Source organism: Empidonax traillii, unplaced genomic scaffold (genome assembly GCF_003031625.1).
Source record: "Empidonax traillii isolate 1590-97213 ecotype Southwest subspecies unplaced genomic scaffold, ASM303162v1 scaffold74:size2480735, whole genome shotgun sequence".
NCBI lineage: Eukaryota > Metazoa > Chordata > Aves > Passeriformes > Tyrannidae > Empidonax > Empidonax traillii.
In genome coordinates this window covers 241,399-258,243 of record NW_020955267.1, presented here as the reverse complement: position 1 = coordinate 258,243, position 16,845 = coordinate 241,399, and the positions used below count along the sequence as shown (strand labels likewise).

General features: G+C 49.2%; 1 protein-coding gene across 2 annotated transcripts; it reads left to right on the top strand.

Annotated features, from left to right (window-relative positions):
* The first annotated feature begins 6,244 nt into the window (after nucleotides 1-6,244).
* Nucleotides 6,245-13,569, top strand: NKX2-1 (NK2 homeobox 1). Of its 2 annotated transcripts, XM_027880692.1 has the most exons (3): nucleotides 6,245-6,456; nucleotides 10,923-11,299; nucleotides 12,071-13,569. In XM_027880692.1, the coding sequence occupies exons 1-3, from the start codon at nucleotides 6,404-6,406 to the stop codon at nucleotides 12,739-12,741; spliced, it is 1,101 nt and encodes a 366-aa protein (XP_027736493.1). In that variant the 5' UTR covers nucleotides 6,245-6,403; the 3' UTR covers nucleotides 12,742-13,569. The 2 variants fall into 2 exon arrangements, with proteins under 2 accessions (XP_027736493.1, XP_027736492.1); XM_027880691.1 differs by lacking the exon at nucleotides 6,245-6,456 and having other exon boundaries at nucleotides 10,605-11,299.
* The last annotated feature ends 3,276 nt before the right edge of the window (nucleotides 13,570-16,845 follow it).

The window sequence follows — 16,845 nt, the reverse complement described above, 5'->3', positions numbered from 1 at the left end:
ATGCAATAATGAAAAGCAAGTGCTCTTTGATAGGTTTTGCAGTGCAAGCTTTAAATGCTGTAAGTACCAGGAACTCTTCCCACTGAATTTAAACACAATCCTTATTTCTCACTCTGGGCCACAGGTGGCCAAATGACAGGGCAGACCTCTGCCTGCAGGTGATGGAAGTATACCTGCTTCTGAGGCACAGCCTGCAGCCCTGCTTGCAGTCACACAAGGAAGGACTGTGGAGCTCCTGGATCACCACGGTGTTTTTCCTCTCAGCTGTTTTTTATCTGCTCTGTAGCTGGTGCAGACACAGGGACCACTGAGAGCTTCACTTGTCTGCAGCACAGAGCTGCTCTGACTGTGCATGTACTTTTCACCAGAAATTCTGCCTCTCGCTCTCAACAGCAAACTGTGCTATAAGTGCTGCCACTGAGGAGAGTGTGGCCAAATAGGCAGCAGGTGGATTTGCATCCATTCATTAGTCAGATGGTAAATGGCCAGTCTTCGCGAACGAAGAACCGGGGAAGGTCTTTCCACCTTCCAGCCTGCGCATTGGATTTTTTAGGTGAGACACAGTGTGCGAGGAACTGAGCCCACCCTTTAATCCTAAGGTTCATCTGCCGGGGCCAAGCACGCTTGGACGGTGGCAGCGAGGTCCTCAGGACGTAGATGGATTGCCTTATGGGCTAACGAGCTCCATCTGCCCAGGGAGTGGCCCCAACCGGGAATCGAACCCGGGTCTCTGCAGTGACAGTGCAGCGCCTTTACCCCCTAGACCACCAGGGGCTCCCATTAGTCAGAACACATTTCTAGAAGGGCACACTTGTGATTTGGACCCATCTATTTCCCATACGACCATGAGCTGCATCTTTGTGTCTCCTACGTCAAAATAGGCTCTCACCCTAAAACTGTTAATATTCAGGGAGTGTTTTGAGCTCACACAGACAAGATGGGATGGAAGCATCAATTTTGTTCACCTATAAAGCTTGTATCTCACAACTGGAGAAATATGTGATGCCCTCCCTGCCTTCTGACCCCTTCCCAGGACACGTGGAACCTGAAGGTGGCACCTCTGTAGGATGGTAGAGCTGGCACACTAGTTTTGTATGTAGGTGGTAAAATGGCTTCCTTCTGTGATAAGTGCTTGCTGACTGAGTTTGACTCCACAGACTCAAGGAGAGCCATCTGAGGTAGCTTCTTCCAACACTAATACATAAACAAGTTACTCACTTGGGTCTTTTCAGTCAATGTTATTCAGAGGCAGTAAAATGCTGTAGAGTATTTATTCTGGTTCCAGTTGTGGAAATGGAGCATGTATAATTACTAATGTGGGTAGTAGTCCATCTCATAGCCTTACTTATGGCAGTGGAGGATATTATCTCATTATATCAGCTTAGCAGTCTTCTTTCCCTGGAATTCAAAATAAGCAAGGCACATAAAGGAATGATAAAGCAACTAATTATAAGGGAAATTATTTTAAAAACTGAACAGTAGTCAAAATCCATTAATGGACTGTTTTACATGATTTAACTACTTCCAAGAAAGTATCTAGTTTTTTTCAGCATAAACATTTCTACACTGAAAATGTAACTTGAACCTGACTCTATGGTCAGCTATTTTTTGAATAAGTATAATATGTGCTTTCATTTCTGACAGGGCAAAGATGAGTGAAATTTTTAACTACATTATGTCTATCATCCAAAGTAATTTAGAAGATAGTCCTGCTACATGGAGTGTCTTCTGTACTATAATGCTAATAATGACTAATGTCTGGAAAAACAGAAAATAGAGCTGCTAGCAAGGACTTGTTTTAGCATACGTTTTTATTTGAATAGAATAAGCTGTTCTGATTCAAAGATTAAATACTTCCGGGCATTCAGAAACTTGTTGGATGCATTTTTCAGATTACAATAAACAGAAGCTTTAGTTTTGCTTCCCAACCCTCGGTCCTTCAACATAACTGAACCTCAAGCTGAACTTCATTCTTTCCGTCTTGCTGATTGATCAACTCCACGAAGAAAGGTTCTGCAAGGCTAAGCCCATATCTTGTTATATCTGTGAATCCTTTCAGTCAGCACTCAGTTGCAAGTGGAACTGTACTACCCATTCCCTAAAAATATGGGAGCCAAAGAATCCTGCTCAAAGGATCAATAACATGTCAGAAGGCAAGAGAGGTTGGCTGCTGGAACATAACTGAGGAAGATATGGACATCAGCTGATTACTATAAGAGGAGCTCATTTAGGAGCAGCTGTGTATTTCCCATAGCTGCAAGAGTGGGCAGTAAGTCCCTTACCAGCTGTGTCATTTCTTTGCTGTGTTACTGCTTCTTCCTGGGAGAAGGAAAAGGTGAAACATTTTGATGAACCCTTCGCTTCAACTTCCTTGGCAATAAAAACATCTTGGCAGATCCTAAATTTTACACTGTGCAGTTCATATCAGCAAACATATTTAGCAGAGCGAATGTCAGAGAGAGAAAATGGCAATGTCTGAGCAAAGATACATGCAGTAACAGAAATGCACAGACACCCATTCCTTCCAGTAGTAAAACAGTATTGCAAGCAGTTGTAACTCACTATTCCCCATCTCCATTTCTTGTATAAAATAGAGTAACTTTGCTTCCATAGCTTTGTATGACAATACAGGTGCCATTGGCACTGGAGTGAGCAAACCACACACAGTGGGTTTAGAGCACTCTTTGAAAGACAGAGTGTTGCAGGGTAGTCTAGTTGATGGAACCTGATCTGGCCTTTAGGATGCCTGACCCATTGACTTAGAGGCAATGGAAGCTGTTGTCAGGGTTGTCAAATTCTGTCTGTGGTACACAGCTCTCACGGCTCAAGCAGAGCTTCCCTGACATGTATGCCATGCATATATCCCATTGTACAATAAACTTTTGAGACCCTGTTTACAGAAGGCAAGTGGTATTTGAAACTGAACTAGCTGAAACTGGTAACTGAACTGAACCCTTCCCTGGCAGGAGGAATGCACCTGTTACATCAGCTCCCTGGGCCATATATATATATGTCAGTAGCTGGTTAACAAAACCCAGTCCTGGAAACAATACTGCAGAGTATAGCTTTGTTAATGGGTTTGGTAGCAGGACCAATAAAGTTCATTGTTGAGTTTCCCTACAAATGACTTCCTTTGTGCTGCGGCTTTTTGCATCAGCTTTTAACTAGACCTACCAGTTGTACTAGCCAGACTGAGGGCATGATCTTCCCAGAGATTCTGGTTCCCATGAAGTGAAAAGGGGTGAAACATCCCTAGAATTGCCCTGGGGCTTCTGAAATGGACCTCTTTTCCAGGAGACTTCTACGTCCTTTCTTCCAGGAATGGAAGAGGACAAAATCAAGACAGAGTGAACATTGATTGCCTTTTTTGGGAGGTTTTTTAGTTTTGTTTTGGGTTTTTTGGGGTTTTTTTGTTTGGGTTTTTTTGGTGTTTTTGTTGTTGTTGGTGGTGGTGGTTTGGTTTGGTTTGGTTTTTAATAAGAATTAGGGGAAATGCTGATTTTTAAGTCTCACTTGACAAATAAAGAAATTCACCTGCCATTCACAGTAGGCAGTTGGGTCACTCAGGCCCTACCAGGTCAGCCCTCACTTACTCATCTCAGCTCTATCTTTGAGGGTTTCAGCACTGGATGGCACTTGCACATTCACTCCCCACACTCAGAGAAGAGCTTGGGGCAATCAGGCTGCCCCTGCAGAGCAGGAACTGAGAGAAGCCCTCGTGGAGTGAATTCATGGGCTCACGAGGTAGGAAGCAGCTGGAGAAGAGGAAGAGTCACACCCAACAGACAGTTTTTGAGTGAGAATCTTTTGTGTATGTGACCGTGAACTGTCAAGAGCACAATATGAAATTGTTTGACTGTGCTGCTCAAAAGCAAGCACCTGGAACGAGCAAAATTATTAAACAGTTCCTCTTGATCCAGGAACAGGAAAATTGCACTTTCCCCAGAGAGGGGGAGGAATGCTGATAAGAGGCAGAGCTACCTCTATGGGAGGGTGTTGAGGAGGAGCTGCAGCAACATTAAAATAAGCTAATCCTTCCCTCTAGAATTGCAGCAACGCACAGTGAAAAGGGATGAATATCCACGTAATTACACTGGTCTCCTACGAGGACGACTGAGCAAAATGCCGTTCTGTTTCCTCATTTAGTTAGTTTTCCCTTAGCTAGGGTGAAATTTCGACAGCAACATCAAGTCGGAAGGGCCAGGTGAGCCCCAGTGGGCACGGCCTGGCCTGGCGCTGCGCTTTCCCCGGCGGCCAGAGGAGGGAGGCTGCTGCGGGTTTCTCCGCCCCGGGGGACCGCGGAGTTCGGTCACGGTGCGTCCCTCCTGGGGCACGGCTGACAAGCGCAGCGCCTCGCCTTGCAGTGATGGCCCCCGCCAGAGGCACAAGCTGGCAGTTTTCTTCCAAAATAAAGCCCCTGGGGAAGTTCAGATCAAGCCGCAGACTAGAGAGCAAAGGGGAAGCAGAGAAAGACTTGGGTGCGATTCCCGGAGCACTCGGTCACTCCAAAGTCAGTAACAGCAAAGCATCTGCGGACAGATCCACCTGAAGCCGCGCCGTTTGCTCGAGTTCCCGGGCTGCCGTGGGGATGCACTGGATGGGTGGCCCTGCACAGCCCGGCACCCCGGCCTGGGTCAACAAGGAAGGGCAGGGGCTCCTATCTAACCTCCTGTAACTTACTCTCGAGTTTTACCGTGAAAACAAGAGCAAAATAAACAATCCCATTCCTCATGGCACGAAAATAAAGCTCGGGCACCACCCGGGCTGGTCGAAAGGGCTCCATTGTCGGTTTTAAATGACATATCTTTGCAACCGCTTGCCCCTCCCCGAGCCAGCGGGGAGCCACCCGTATCCCTGGAAGCGAGAGGTAGCGGTGAACAAAAGGCAAACTCCGAAGTGACATTGAAAATAAAAGGGAGCTTTGGTTACCCCCAGGGTAAGGTCGAGGGGGAAAGGTCGCCTTCCCCCAGCGCACATAGTCCCGGCGGGCGCGGGAGAGCGCTCCGGAGCTTGGCCCAGCGAGGCGTCCGCGCAGCCCCGAGGGCGCGGGAAGACGCGAGAAGGTGCACAGGGCAGACTGCAACTCCCCAAACCCCTCTGCGGGTCGGCCTGGGGACACGGGGATCGAAAGAGGGGGTAGCAGGCAACGAGCCCCCGCTCCGCCCGCCGCCTCCAGCCACTCTGGAACAGAAAAGGGCTGCGGTAAATCAAATAGCCGGGACGACTCCCAGCCCTCCCCTCCACTCTGCACCCACAGGCACGTCCGTGTCCGTCGCCTCCGCATTCAACCCCACCCGGGAGCCGAGAGCCCCTTTCCCCGGCGCCGGCGCGGCCGCTGGCCCGGGTGAGGGAAGGAGAAGGGAGTGCGGGGAGGTGACCCACTTAAAAGCTGAGTTCCTTTTTGAAACACTTAAGAGACGACAGGGTTGAGGACTGTGAATGTATGCGTAAATATATACTCATGCATACCCACTGCCGGAGGTATGCACCCCCACGCTTGTGTGTGTGTGTGTGTGTGTGTGTGTGTGTGTAGGCATGTCTGTGAACACACAAAAAAGCACATAACTCCTAAGCTATCTATTGTACTGTACTGATAGCTATACCTAAAAACAGATAAATAGACAGATCCTAGCAGAATTCTGTTTTTAGATATATACCAACAAAAGGTAATTTTGCATGAGTTTATATCTGCATAAACCGTGCCTATACTTTTAACTATCTCTACAAACTAACTTTTTTGTAAATTGTCTCAACACCCACCTTCTAGAAATCCTCCACATAAATCACCTCTGACTTGGGTGTATCAAAAATGGTTTGGGGCAACAGTAAGTCTTGTATGTGTGTACTGACAGCGCTGCGGCTGTGACAGTCTACTGACACTAAAGAACACAGATGTGGGTATTAACTGCTGATAATATCGGTGCCAGGATGGCAGCGGGGATGAGGGGGTCAGACAGCAGTTCACACATCTGTGCGAGTGGTGCTGCTATCCACCCCAGACTACCGGGACACCCGTGCCTGCAAACAGGAAAATCCCCGGCTCCCCACGCTGGGCAACCGCGGAGTGGCGCGGTGGGGCTTGCGGGCCGAGGAGTGCGCCGGGGCCCCGCCGCCCCCGCCCTGGCACGGCGGTCCTCCACCCGCCGCCGCGGCTCCGGGAGCCCTGTCCTGGCATCCCACACCTGGCTCCACCCTGGCCCTCTTGGCCGGGAACGGCCTGGCGAAGGAAAGAACGGGGAGGGTGTCGGAGGATTAGGGCAGGAGGGCTCAGCCGTCCGCCAGGAACTGGGGAAGGAGGGAAGAGAGCTGCGCGGAGTCAGAGCTGCCCTCGCTCGACGGAGCCTTGTGAGTGGGGCCTCCAGGTACCGGTGGCGAAGGGGCCCCGAGAACCCCCAGCTGCGAGATGCTCCACGCCCTGGGCAGCTGGAGGAGCAACTGTGCGTGCGCTGCGGAGGGGTGAGGATTTTCGTTTTAGCCTTTGGTGGTCTCGCTGGTTGCCTTGGGTTGCCACGCCAGGGGAAGAGGTTTCGGCCGGTGTATTGAGGAGTTTCTTCCACCCGAAGGATATGATCAGGGCAGGGGGGCTTTCCCATGGCCAGGAATTGTCTCCATGAGCCACAGCAGGCTTCCACCTCCCCCCCCCTCCTTCCCCACACACACACCCCCAAACACACAGAGCGCTCCGTGCCTAGGGAGCGTTCGCAAGGTGAGACTCTGGGAGGACTCCTGCCTTACACGCCCAAGCATGTGCTTTCCAGGCAGGGAGAGGCTCACAGCGCCCTGCCCGTAGCCGGCAGTGACACAAGTCCGCCCCATCCGATCACTGCGGAAACCTCCGCTCCCGGCGTAGGTGTGCCGGACAAATCTTCCCTCCTGGGGAGGGCTGGGGTGACAGAGGGTGTATTACATCGACATGCACAAGCAATCAAATGAAGTTTCTATGAGCTTGCTCAGGGTGGGTCGAGAGGGAAGAGTTGCGACAGGCTGCCCCTGCGGTGTCCTTTTTCAAGGTGGAGGGTTTCGGGACGGTCTTTTACATCTCTCTGTGGATGTGTTAGAGTTGTGCTGATGACCAGGAGAGAAGAAAGTTCTGTCCAAGATCTGCTCTTGACCCCTCTAACTCGGCCTCTCTAGGAGCGGCTGGTCCCGCTGCAGAGCCCTGCTCCCGCGGCAGGGCAGGATGTATGGCCGCGGGCAGGGCTGCGGGTAGGGCTGCGGGCAGGGCCGACTCCTGGACGCTGAGAGAGGGGGTGACAAGGTTGGACAGGGAACCAGATACGTACCCGTGTACTGACCCATAGGGACCACAGAACACCTAAGTCTTTGTATCAAGAAGTTACGCCTAGAAAGAGTCTTTTTTGTTGAGAAAGAATTTGGTGGCGGGTTGCGTGAGACCCTTCCCCTCTGCCCTCCGAGCCCTTCGACAGCTCTGGATGGCCGAGCACATTTGATTCCCCTTGGGGAGGCACAGCAGCTCGTATAAAAAAGACATTGTTGTCTTTGGAGAGCCCTGTGCGCACTTTCAAAAGCTGATCCTTGAGTTCCCAGCCCTCGCAATCCAGTTGATGAGGAAACGCGCTGCGGTCTTGGTGGCACCGTTTCCATTGGGATTGGCACCATTTGATTGACAAAGTCTCCCATTCTTCCACCTCTTGAGTGTTATCAAAAGGATTGTATGGGGTCAGAAGCTATTGAACGGACGTCCGTGTAGCCGCATTTCTGCAAACACGGGGAGAAAACCGTGCCTTTCTCATGAAAATGCTTCCACCAGGAAAAACGCATTTCATCTTCCTTGCCATCCTCCTTAGCATTTCTTTTTAATTCGAGTGTTTTACTAAGCAGCATCACCAGGTACACGAACATATCACTAAAGGCAACGTAGGCAGGGCTCTGTAGGGGCAGCCACCCTCCCCGGGGGCTGGGGGTAGCCATCTCTGTCCGACGAAGCTCGGGTGGAGGATTTGAAAGAAAAGGGTGAGCAATGGGACATGGCAGCAGCGAAGTTTTCTCGCCCCTTGTCTGCAGTGTGACTCGCCCCGTTATAACTAATCTGGAGAGGGGGAAAAAGGTAGAGGGGCTGACCTACTTCCGTTTCACCGAGTCGATCTAGTTGGGCTAAAAATTGCCGTCGGGACCTGGTGGGGCGTAAATGTGCCCGTACGCACGCCAGTGTATTCCTAACTCAGCAGTCAGACCCAACAGAGAGTTTCACCCGCTCCTCAACAAAAGTGGAACGGAGCGCTCTCTCACTAGACCCCGCGCAGAGCCAAGGCCGGAGTTGCTCGGGATAACGTAACGAAGCAGTGTTTCGAAGGCAATTTAGCCTGCTCTCCTTCGAGCCGGAGGATACATAAGCTCTCCCAACCGCAGTCGGAGGCAAAGGGGGTCGTTCCGGCGGCGCTCCGGGGAAGGCGCAGGGCGGCGCAGGGCGTCTCTCCCTCCCCCGCGCCCAGCGCTTCGCGCCCCTCTCCCACCGCCAGAGCTGTTGCTGGTGCCTCCCTAGCTGCCCCACCTCGCACTCCCCGGATGGAAAGAGTCTCTGCTTCTGCCCACAAATTGCGAGGCCACTTGCCATCTTTCGTCTCTGATTAAAAGCCGACCGCAGCGTCATTTGGTGAATCCTGTGGGATTTAAATTTTTACCCCTTCCATCCACTCCTTTCTTTTTAACGCTCATAAAACAGGCACGGATCTGATGTGTTCGAGAAATTCGGAGTGGAAAACAACAACCATAAACCCAAAACAACCAAACCACCAAAGCAGTGTCGAGTGTCTCTCTTTGTAGGAACAAAACCAAAGACCGTACTGAAAAACACGCTCGAAAACGGGGGAAAGCGGGGGAAGGGGGGGGAGGGAGGGGGAGAAGAAATGTTCCAGAAATCTGGAAAGACGAGACTGTAGAATTTTGAAAGAAAAGAGGAAAGAAAAGAGATAAAAGCAAACGCCTTTCTAGCCTGTAGTCGCCCTTCCCTGCCTTTAGTGACCTAGCAGACTCACAACCAGCCCACTTCGGGATATTCAACCTTGAGGGAGCTGATGCCGAAAGAAGCAGCTGAGATGATGTAAGAGAGCTGGAGATTTGATTGAAGGAAAGTTCCCCCGATTATATTTGTGTGGAAAAGCTCACCTCTTGCAGAGCTCTAAAGTGTAATCAAGACTGAGGCTTACACTTGAAGGATGTTAACTCTCATACGGGAACCTACTTTCTCCTAAACGGTTTCTTGCCTAGTGAATGAGAGCCTCCCAATTGAAGCAAAATGATCCTTATGTACTAATATCAAGCACAGTCACAAAGCGACCGGCTATTTATGCTGCCACTTTAGACAAAGATATTTAGTTATTCCCGGGTAGCAAGTGCACTTTTGCATTTTTAAGCACGAACCAGCCGAGCACAAACATATTTACAAGCGCAATTACTAAATAGTTACTTGACACTTCAAAGTCCCAGGGTTAACTGTACCTTCGCTGTAATTTTCTGAATATTCGTGTAATCGCTGTATTAAATTGGGTTTGCCAGGGCCGTAGACCGGAATGTAAAACACTCAGGGGAGGTTTCGCTCCTCTGCCCAGATCACCCCGAAATGTAAGCTTTGGAGATACTAGGCATTGGAAGATTTCTTCAAAGCCCCGAGTGTCATTAGCTGCTGGCTGCCTGTACATGTGTGTGTAGCTGTGAATGGATCGCTTTTGTTTTCACACCGGATCCGAGAACAGATCTGAAAGTGCCAGAAATTGCAGTTCATTGGAAACTACAGGGAATTCATTGGCAAGGTCGTGTAGCAGATGACCTGAGAGGTCTTCTCCATCCAGCTCCCGTGCTGTATAAATAACCTTAGAAAGCAGCTTCAGGTTCAGAAGGACCAAGAGTGCCTGTGAAGAGTCTTTGCCTTTGAGAATAACAAGCGACATTTTGCGCTAACCTATTTTTCATCGATCTCTCGCCCCAGGCAATTAAATTACCGCTTGATTTTGGAAACTTGTACCTTCCACCTATCCCTGAGACATTAAAAAAAAAAATTTCTCGGTGAAAGGAACTTTTGGATTTAGGGAGAAAACCTATTCTTGCACTGTGTGTCTTAGCAGACACAGAGAGTGTTCCCCAGATGCTAAACCCCAAGTGCTTGTTCAGCCTCAGCCGGCCGGAGCATCTGACAGTGAGGGGAGTGCGGGGCGCGAGGAGCTGTGGCCCGGCGGGAGAGGTCTGCCCTGCGGAAAGTTGCCCTCCCGGCGGCGGGGCTCCTTCCGGACCAAACTTAGTGGGGGAAGAGGGAGACTCGGTCCTTTAGCTAACCGGCATTCCACCCCTTTTCCGAAGCTCTCACAAAGGCTGGGCTGACAGCCTTGCCACCAGGGAGCTTTTTTTAAATCCATTCCCCCAGTCAAATGGTGGTCTTTTTGCCTTGCCTTCCATTTCCCGTCCACGATATTGCCACCCCCGAGAAAAATAAAATGAGTTGTTCTCACGGGGTCTGTCTCTCTTTTCCCCTCTCTCTCCCTTTCTCTCTCTCTTTTTTCTTTTTTTTTCTTTTTTTTTTTTAAGACATAAAAAAAATCATGACAAGTAAAACTTAAAGGTGTTTACCTTGTCATCAGCATGTAAGCTAATTATCTTGGGCAAGATGTAGGCTTCTATTGTCTTGTTGCTTTAGTGCCTATGCCCCGCCTCTGGTGGCAGCCTAAAACCTGGCGTCTGGCTAAAACAAACGAAAGGCAGCCCTGAGCCTCCACTCAATCCAATTAAGGCGGACTTCGTCCACTCGGTTACGTGTACATCCAACAAGATCGGCGTTAAGGCAACACCAGAATATTTGGCAAAAAAAAAAAAAAAAAAAAAAAAAAAAAAAAAAAAAAAAAAAAAAAAAAAAAAAAAAAAAAAAAAAAAGATTTGCCCCCCCTTCCTTTTTTTTTTTTTTTTTTCCCCAGCCGCCGAATCATGTCGATGAGCCCAAAGCATACGACTCCTTTCTCAGTGTCTGACATCTTGAGTCCTTTGGAGGAAAGCTACAAGAAAGTGGGCATGGAGGGCAGTAACTTGGGGGCTCCCTTGTCAGCCTACAGACAGTCTCAGGTTTCTCAGCCGGCCATGCAGCAGCACCCCATGGGCCACAACGGAACAGTGACTGCCGCCTACCATATGACAGCGGCAGGGGTCCCCCAGCTCTCCCATGCTACGATGGGGGGCTATTGCAATGGGAACCTGGGCAACATGAGCGAACTGCCGCCTTACCAGGACACCATGAGGAACACTGCTTCTGCGACAGGATGGTATGGCACCAACCCGGACCCCCGCTTCTCCTCAAGTAAGTCATCCCGGGGCTGGGTGGTCGGCGGGGGTTGGCAGTGCACCTGCCCCGCCAAACCGCGGGCAGCGGGCGCCGGCGGCTCCGCGCCAGGGCAAAAGTCGGTCCAAATCTCAGACGCAACCCCCACCCCCAAAATTACTCTTTCTGCCCGAGGATCGTGCCCCGTCCCTCCAGCCCAGCTGCTTGCATGTCAGCCTCCCTCGGCTGCTTTTGCGGGGTAAGGGGACTGGAAGCTCCGCGCTGGCGGAGAGCGGGAGCTGGGGGCTCGCCGTCCAGCGGGGCTGGAGTGGCGTAGCCCGGGGTCCAAACGGAGCAGGCGGCGCCCATCCGCCTGCGCGCCGCCCGGCATCGGGCAGGCGAGAGGGAAAGCCGAAGCCGCCGGGGTCGCGTCCCGAGAAGCGGCGAAGGAGCGGGCGAGTCCGCCCCGGCCGGCGCCGGCGGAGCCGCTGTCCGCGGCTGCCGCGCTGTCACATCAGGTACTTGCTTGGCTATCCCCCCAGGGCAGGATGAGGGGCGAGTGGCCGGCTTTATTCACCGCGGCCGACCCGAGCGAGAAGGGGGTCCCGCTGACCGTCGCTCGACCCGGGGGCGCAAGTCGTTGTTTAGAAGCGCGGGCGCCCCGAGGCCGGGGCTGGGCTGCCGGGGGGCTGCGGAGCTCCGCTGGGGGCAGGCGGCGGCGGGGGCTGCCCGGAGCGCGGGGCCCCGCTCAGGCCGGGCCGGGCCGGGCCACGCCAAGCCGCCTAAAACGTGCCGCCTTCTCCCTTGCAGTCTCCCGCTTCATGGCGCCGTCTTCGGGCATGAACATGGGCGGCATGGGCAGCCTCGGGTCCCTGGGAGACGTGAGCAAGAGCATGGCCCCGCTCCAGAGCACGCCGCGGAGGAAACGGAGGGTCCTTTTTTCCCAGGCCCAGGTCTACGAGCTGGAGAGACGTTTCAAGCAGCAAAAATACCTCTCCGCGCCGGAGAGGGAACATTTAGCCAGCATGATACATCTCACCCCGACTCAGGTCAAAATCTGGTTCCAGAACCACCGCTACAAGATGAAACGCCAGGCCAAAGACAAGGCTGCGCAGCAGCAGATGCAACAGGAGAACGGCTCCTGCCAGCAGCAGCAGTCTCCCAGAAGGGTGGCGGTGCCAGTGCTTGTGAAGGATGGCAAGCCCTGCCAAGCAGGCTCCAACACACCCACAGCAGCTATCCAGAGCCATCAGCAGCAGGCAGCTACAACGATCACAGTGGCTACCAATGGCAACAGCCTCGGACAGCATCAGAGCCACCAGACAAACAGTGCGGGGCAGTCTCCAGACATGGGACAGCACTCGGCCAGTCCGTCCTCTCTGCAAAGCCAAGTCTCCAGTTTGTCTCACCTAAACTCTTCTACTTCTGACTATGGCACTGCCATGTCTTGTTCCACCTTGCTATACGGTAGGACCTGGTGAAAGGATTAAACAAAGCAAAAAAAAAAAAAAAAAAAAAAAAAAAAAAAGGCAGATTTTCCCAGTTACTCAAATCTTTGTCCTCTCAAAATTATTGTGGTCTTTTCTTTCTTTTTTTTTTTTTTTAATTGTTTTTCCCCCTCCCCTCGTTTTACTGAGTGGTTCTCTGCGGACCTCTAAGAGAGACAGACTTTTTTGTTCGGTTTTGTTGTTACTCTTAATGGTTTGGGGTCTTTATTTTTTTTCCCCCAGAAGTTGTTGTATGGGGTGTTTAAAAATATTCTGACTAATAACCGTGGAGCAGTCTGCAGAAAGGGGACCGTCATTAAGCATGGTCCAAAGGCTTGGATTTCAGATGTACACTTTGCCAGCATCTAGGACTTGCATGTAAATACAGAGATTTTGGGGGATGGGGTGGCTTTCTCCCCCCAGAAAAAAACGCATTCGCGTCAGCCAGACACAGGAAGCAGCTTTCCCCTCCCCGGTCTCTCCCAGCCCACCGCCAGGGCCAGCGGAGGAGACGTGGAGTCATCAAAGGCTTGGCTTTTATTTTCCTCCTTACGTTTGATGTGAACCTGTAGTTGTATAATGCTGTCAAAAGTTGGACTAAACCCATAGTTTTTAGCAACCTGTATATTTTGTTGTAAAAAGAAAAGAAAAAAAAATACAATCAACCAAACCAACCCCACGTTTTTTATGGACACTGATCGCCCCGTCGTAAATCCTCTGGCAGTTTGTTATTTGCGCACGCCGCCTTTCCCTATTGTAACTTATGTAGATATTTGGCTTAAATATAGATCCTAAGAAGCTTCTAATAAATTATACACAGTATGAATATTCTTTTTTTATTTCCCTTTGGTTCATCCTCCAGCCCCTCCGTTCCTTGCTTTTTGGTGTGGTTTTTTTGTTTGTTTGTTTGTTTGTGGGTTTTTTGGTTTTTTTTTTTAATTGTTTGTTTGGTTGGTTTTGTGGGGGGTTTTTTGTTTTCGTGGGTTGTTTGTTTGTTTGTTTTTTCCTTGATGGAAAAACAACCCGAGACGTTGCCAGACCCCGGAAGGCCCCTGCCCCTCCCAGGGCCCGGACCCTGTTCCCAGAGGGGAACTGCGCCAGAGAGTTAACGGGATACAGAATCAGTCCTCAGCGTGCAAACGGGACGAGCAAATGCGTGGGATTTACGAACTCAAACGCGAAGGGATCGAGTCCAAATTCATTAACCCGATTATTGAGGGGAGGGCGGTGTGAGGGGGGCGGGGGGTACTTCAGCAACTTTTTCCTAAAGAAAGCAAAGTATTCCGGGACTAGAAATTCAAATGCCAAAGGCACGAAGGAGAAAGAAGATAAAAGTCTAACGCCACTAGAAAAAAAAAATAAAGAAGAACCTGCTGTCAGTATAGAATATGGGGCCGATTTAAAGAGCGTCCAGTTTTAATACCTTGTAAAAAAAATATTTCTACCAGGCTTTCCTATGTACTTGTATTTTAAGGGAAGTACAGTCACCTTATTTATAATCAAAATAAAAAGATAGTTTATTGTGTATGGCATGTAGTTTGAATTAACTTTCTTTATCAGACTATGTTTAATTTTCTATGCATACGCAACCCCCGCAAGCACATGGCCACGCAAGTTCCCCTGCACAGCCCGCCCCATCACCCAAGCGGAGGTTAGCAGCAGTCTGCGGGTTGCCGGAACACAGACGGGGTTTGGTTGTTTGGGGTGCTGTTTTTCGAGTGGGTTTTGTGGCTTTTTTTGTTGTGGTTTGGTTTGGTTTTGGGGGTTTTGTGGTGTTGGTCTTTTTTTTTTTTTTTTTTTTTTTTTTTTTTTTTTTTTTTTTTTTTTTGTAGAGATTTGAGAAGTTTGTAAAGAAGGAGATGAGGAGAAAGTGCTTGTGCGCGCACGTGGGTGGGTGGGTGTGGGTGCTCGCCCGGCTGAGACACCGAGAGGAGGTTGGTAGAAAGGTAAATACTATCGGTAATGAAAGGCAGTTAGATATTAACTTTTCTGTAAATATATAAAGCATGTGAAGCTAAACAGCTCGTATCTGACGAGTCTGAAATCCCTGTAATTCACTATCTTTCAAGTCCCAAATATTCCTTTTGTGAGTGTAACAAAATAAGAAGTCCCCCATCCTAAAAGACCTCGTAGCAAATTTTCCTTCTCATCTGCTACTCGATTTCGGGTTTTTTATCAAATCCTCTCAGTTAAACAACGGAAAAGGATCGCAGTCATTGAAATACCTCTGAATTACAGAGGTGTTATGAAATACTGATATTTTTGAAGTGAAAGGAAGGAACTTGCCTGGGATGGAAACAACCCAACCTCCAAGTTAAGCAGCAGCTTTCGAAGCTCCAGTCTTTTATTTATACAAGATAGTCGGTGTAAGTCGGACACCAAGTGCTAGTCTGGATGGAGAAGAAGGGAAATACAAGGAAGAAAAAAAAATATTATCGGATTCTTTCTGACCATCTCCCCCTTATTTCTAAATGGAGGACATCACGTGTGTCAACAGGAATGTCGAGACCTTTCATTCTGTTTATTATGTCCTGCTGTATACAACGACATTCTCAACTAATCCAAAGAATATTCCATATTTTTTTACTTTCCAGATCTATAGCATCATGTTAAGCATGGCGGGGAACAGGGATCGGGCGGGGCGGCGGAGGGGGAGGGTGGGATGGGTGGAAAAAGGGCGGCGGAGTGCCTGGAGCTTAGTGCTGTCATTTCTGCTAAAAGAAGAAAGTGTTGGGGATTTCTGGTCCGTGGTGCAGCGGTGACAGCTCCCGCTGAGGGAGTGAGAGCAGGGTTGACTATGGCTTTCTTTAAATTAGGTTTAGTTTCTCCCGGAGTTTATATACAAGACCGAGGGGAAAGTGCTGTAGTTAAGTCGACATTTACCCTTCAGATGTAGTTAATGTTTGCATTCTTTCAAACCCAGGAACTTTCGAAAGTGAGTAGCACTGAAAGGCATTAATACAGCCGAGAAATATTATATCTCCACCCCCAATACTGGAGTTAGCATGTTTGATAGAGATCCAGCCAGTAACTTTTCATTATAGACTGTGGGGGAAATTAATTTTATTGTGTCTCGGCAACCTCATAAAACATATTTGGTGGTGGGTGTAATTACTGTAATGGATTATTATGTACACTGACTTATCTTTCCTTAACTAGATTTAGTTTCGATTAAATAAACTCGTTTCCACTTTGTCTGATGTCGGCTTAGTTTAAAGTCTGTTTACTTGTTCCACAGAAAGGTGAATTCATCTCTTTATTAAGCACTAGAGACCGAGCAAACATAGTTCAAACTCTATTTACATATCAATCAGGAGAAATGCAAACAAACTGCTCTTTAACAATTTTTATAGAGGTTTTTTTCACAACGTGATATAAAAAAAGATATTTGTGTCTTTTATAATTATTCTTAAAAAATCAACTAGTTATGTCTTGATTAGGATGAAGATATTTTTGGGGGGGAGGGAGTGTAAACACATTTTAGTCTCCAGTGTCCCTTGAGAACACTCACAAGAACTTAGTCACTGTATAGTTTTTTAACTAAAATATGTGCCTCCGTCTAAACTCCTGCTTGTTCCAGTACGCTTATTTTCAATCTCCCGGTAATCAATGCAGAACTTGGATAATGGGATGGCGAAGGGGAGGGGCAGCATGGTTCAAATCTGAAATGATGGAAGAGATGCACGTTTCTCAATATAACTGCTTTATCAACACTAGACCATGGGCACCCCGTATTTTGAGAGATAAAAGGATCTAGTGAAGAATGACTATTCCCTCCCACTTCCCCACTGCCTGGCACTGCCTATAAGTGTAGGAGAATCGCGGAGGGCATTTTTTTCTGCTGTAAATAGGAGTTCATGCTGAAGTGCCATGAAGTGTGCATGTAGTGGCACTGCAATGTGTGTGTGTGTGGGGGGGGGGATGAAACAACACCAAAAAAACCCCACTAAATCCCAAACCAAAACAAAACCCCCAAAACTTAACAAAACCACATCACTACTACGGCTACAACAGCAACAATTGCAAAAGACTTCTTCACGTTTCCTCCTTCATATCAAAACGGACTGTGGGTTGTTGGCTTTTTTGTTTGTTTCACAA

Excerpts from the sequence above, each read along its gene's own strand:
- NKX2-1 (XM_027880692.1), top strand. The coding sequence starts at position 6,404 with ATGCTCCACGCCCTGGGCAGCTGGAGGAGCAACTGTGCGTGCGCTGCG. Across the intron at positions 6,457-10,922 it reads TGTGCGTGCGCTGCGGAGGG|CCGCCGAATCATGTCGATGA; the intron begins GTGAGGATTTTC and ends TTTTTTCCCCAG. Across the intron at positions 11,300-12,070 it reads GGACCCCCGCTTCTCCTCAA|TCTCCCGCTTCATGGCGCCG; the intron begins GTAAGTCATCCC and ends TCTCCCTTGCAG.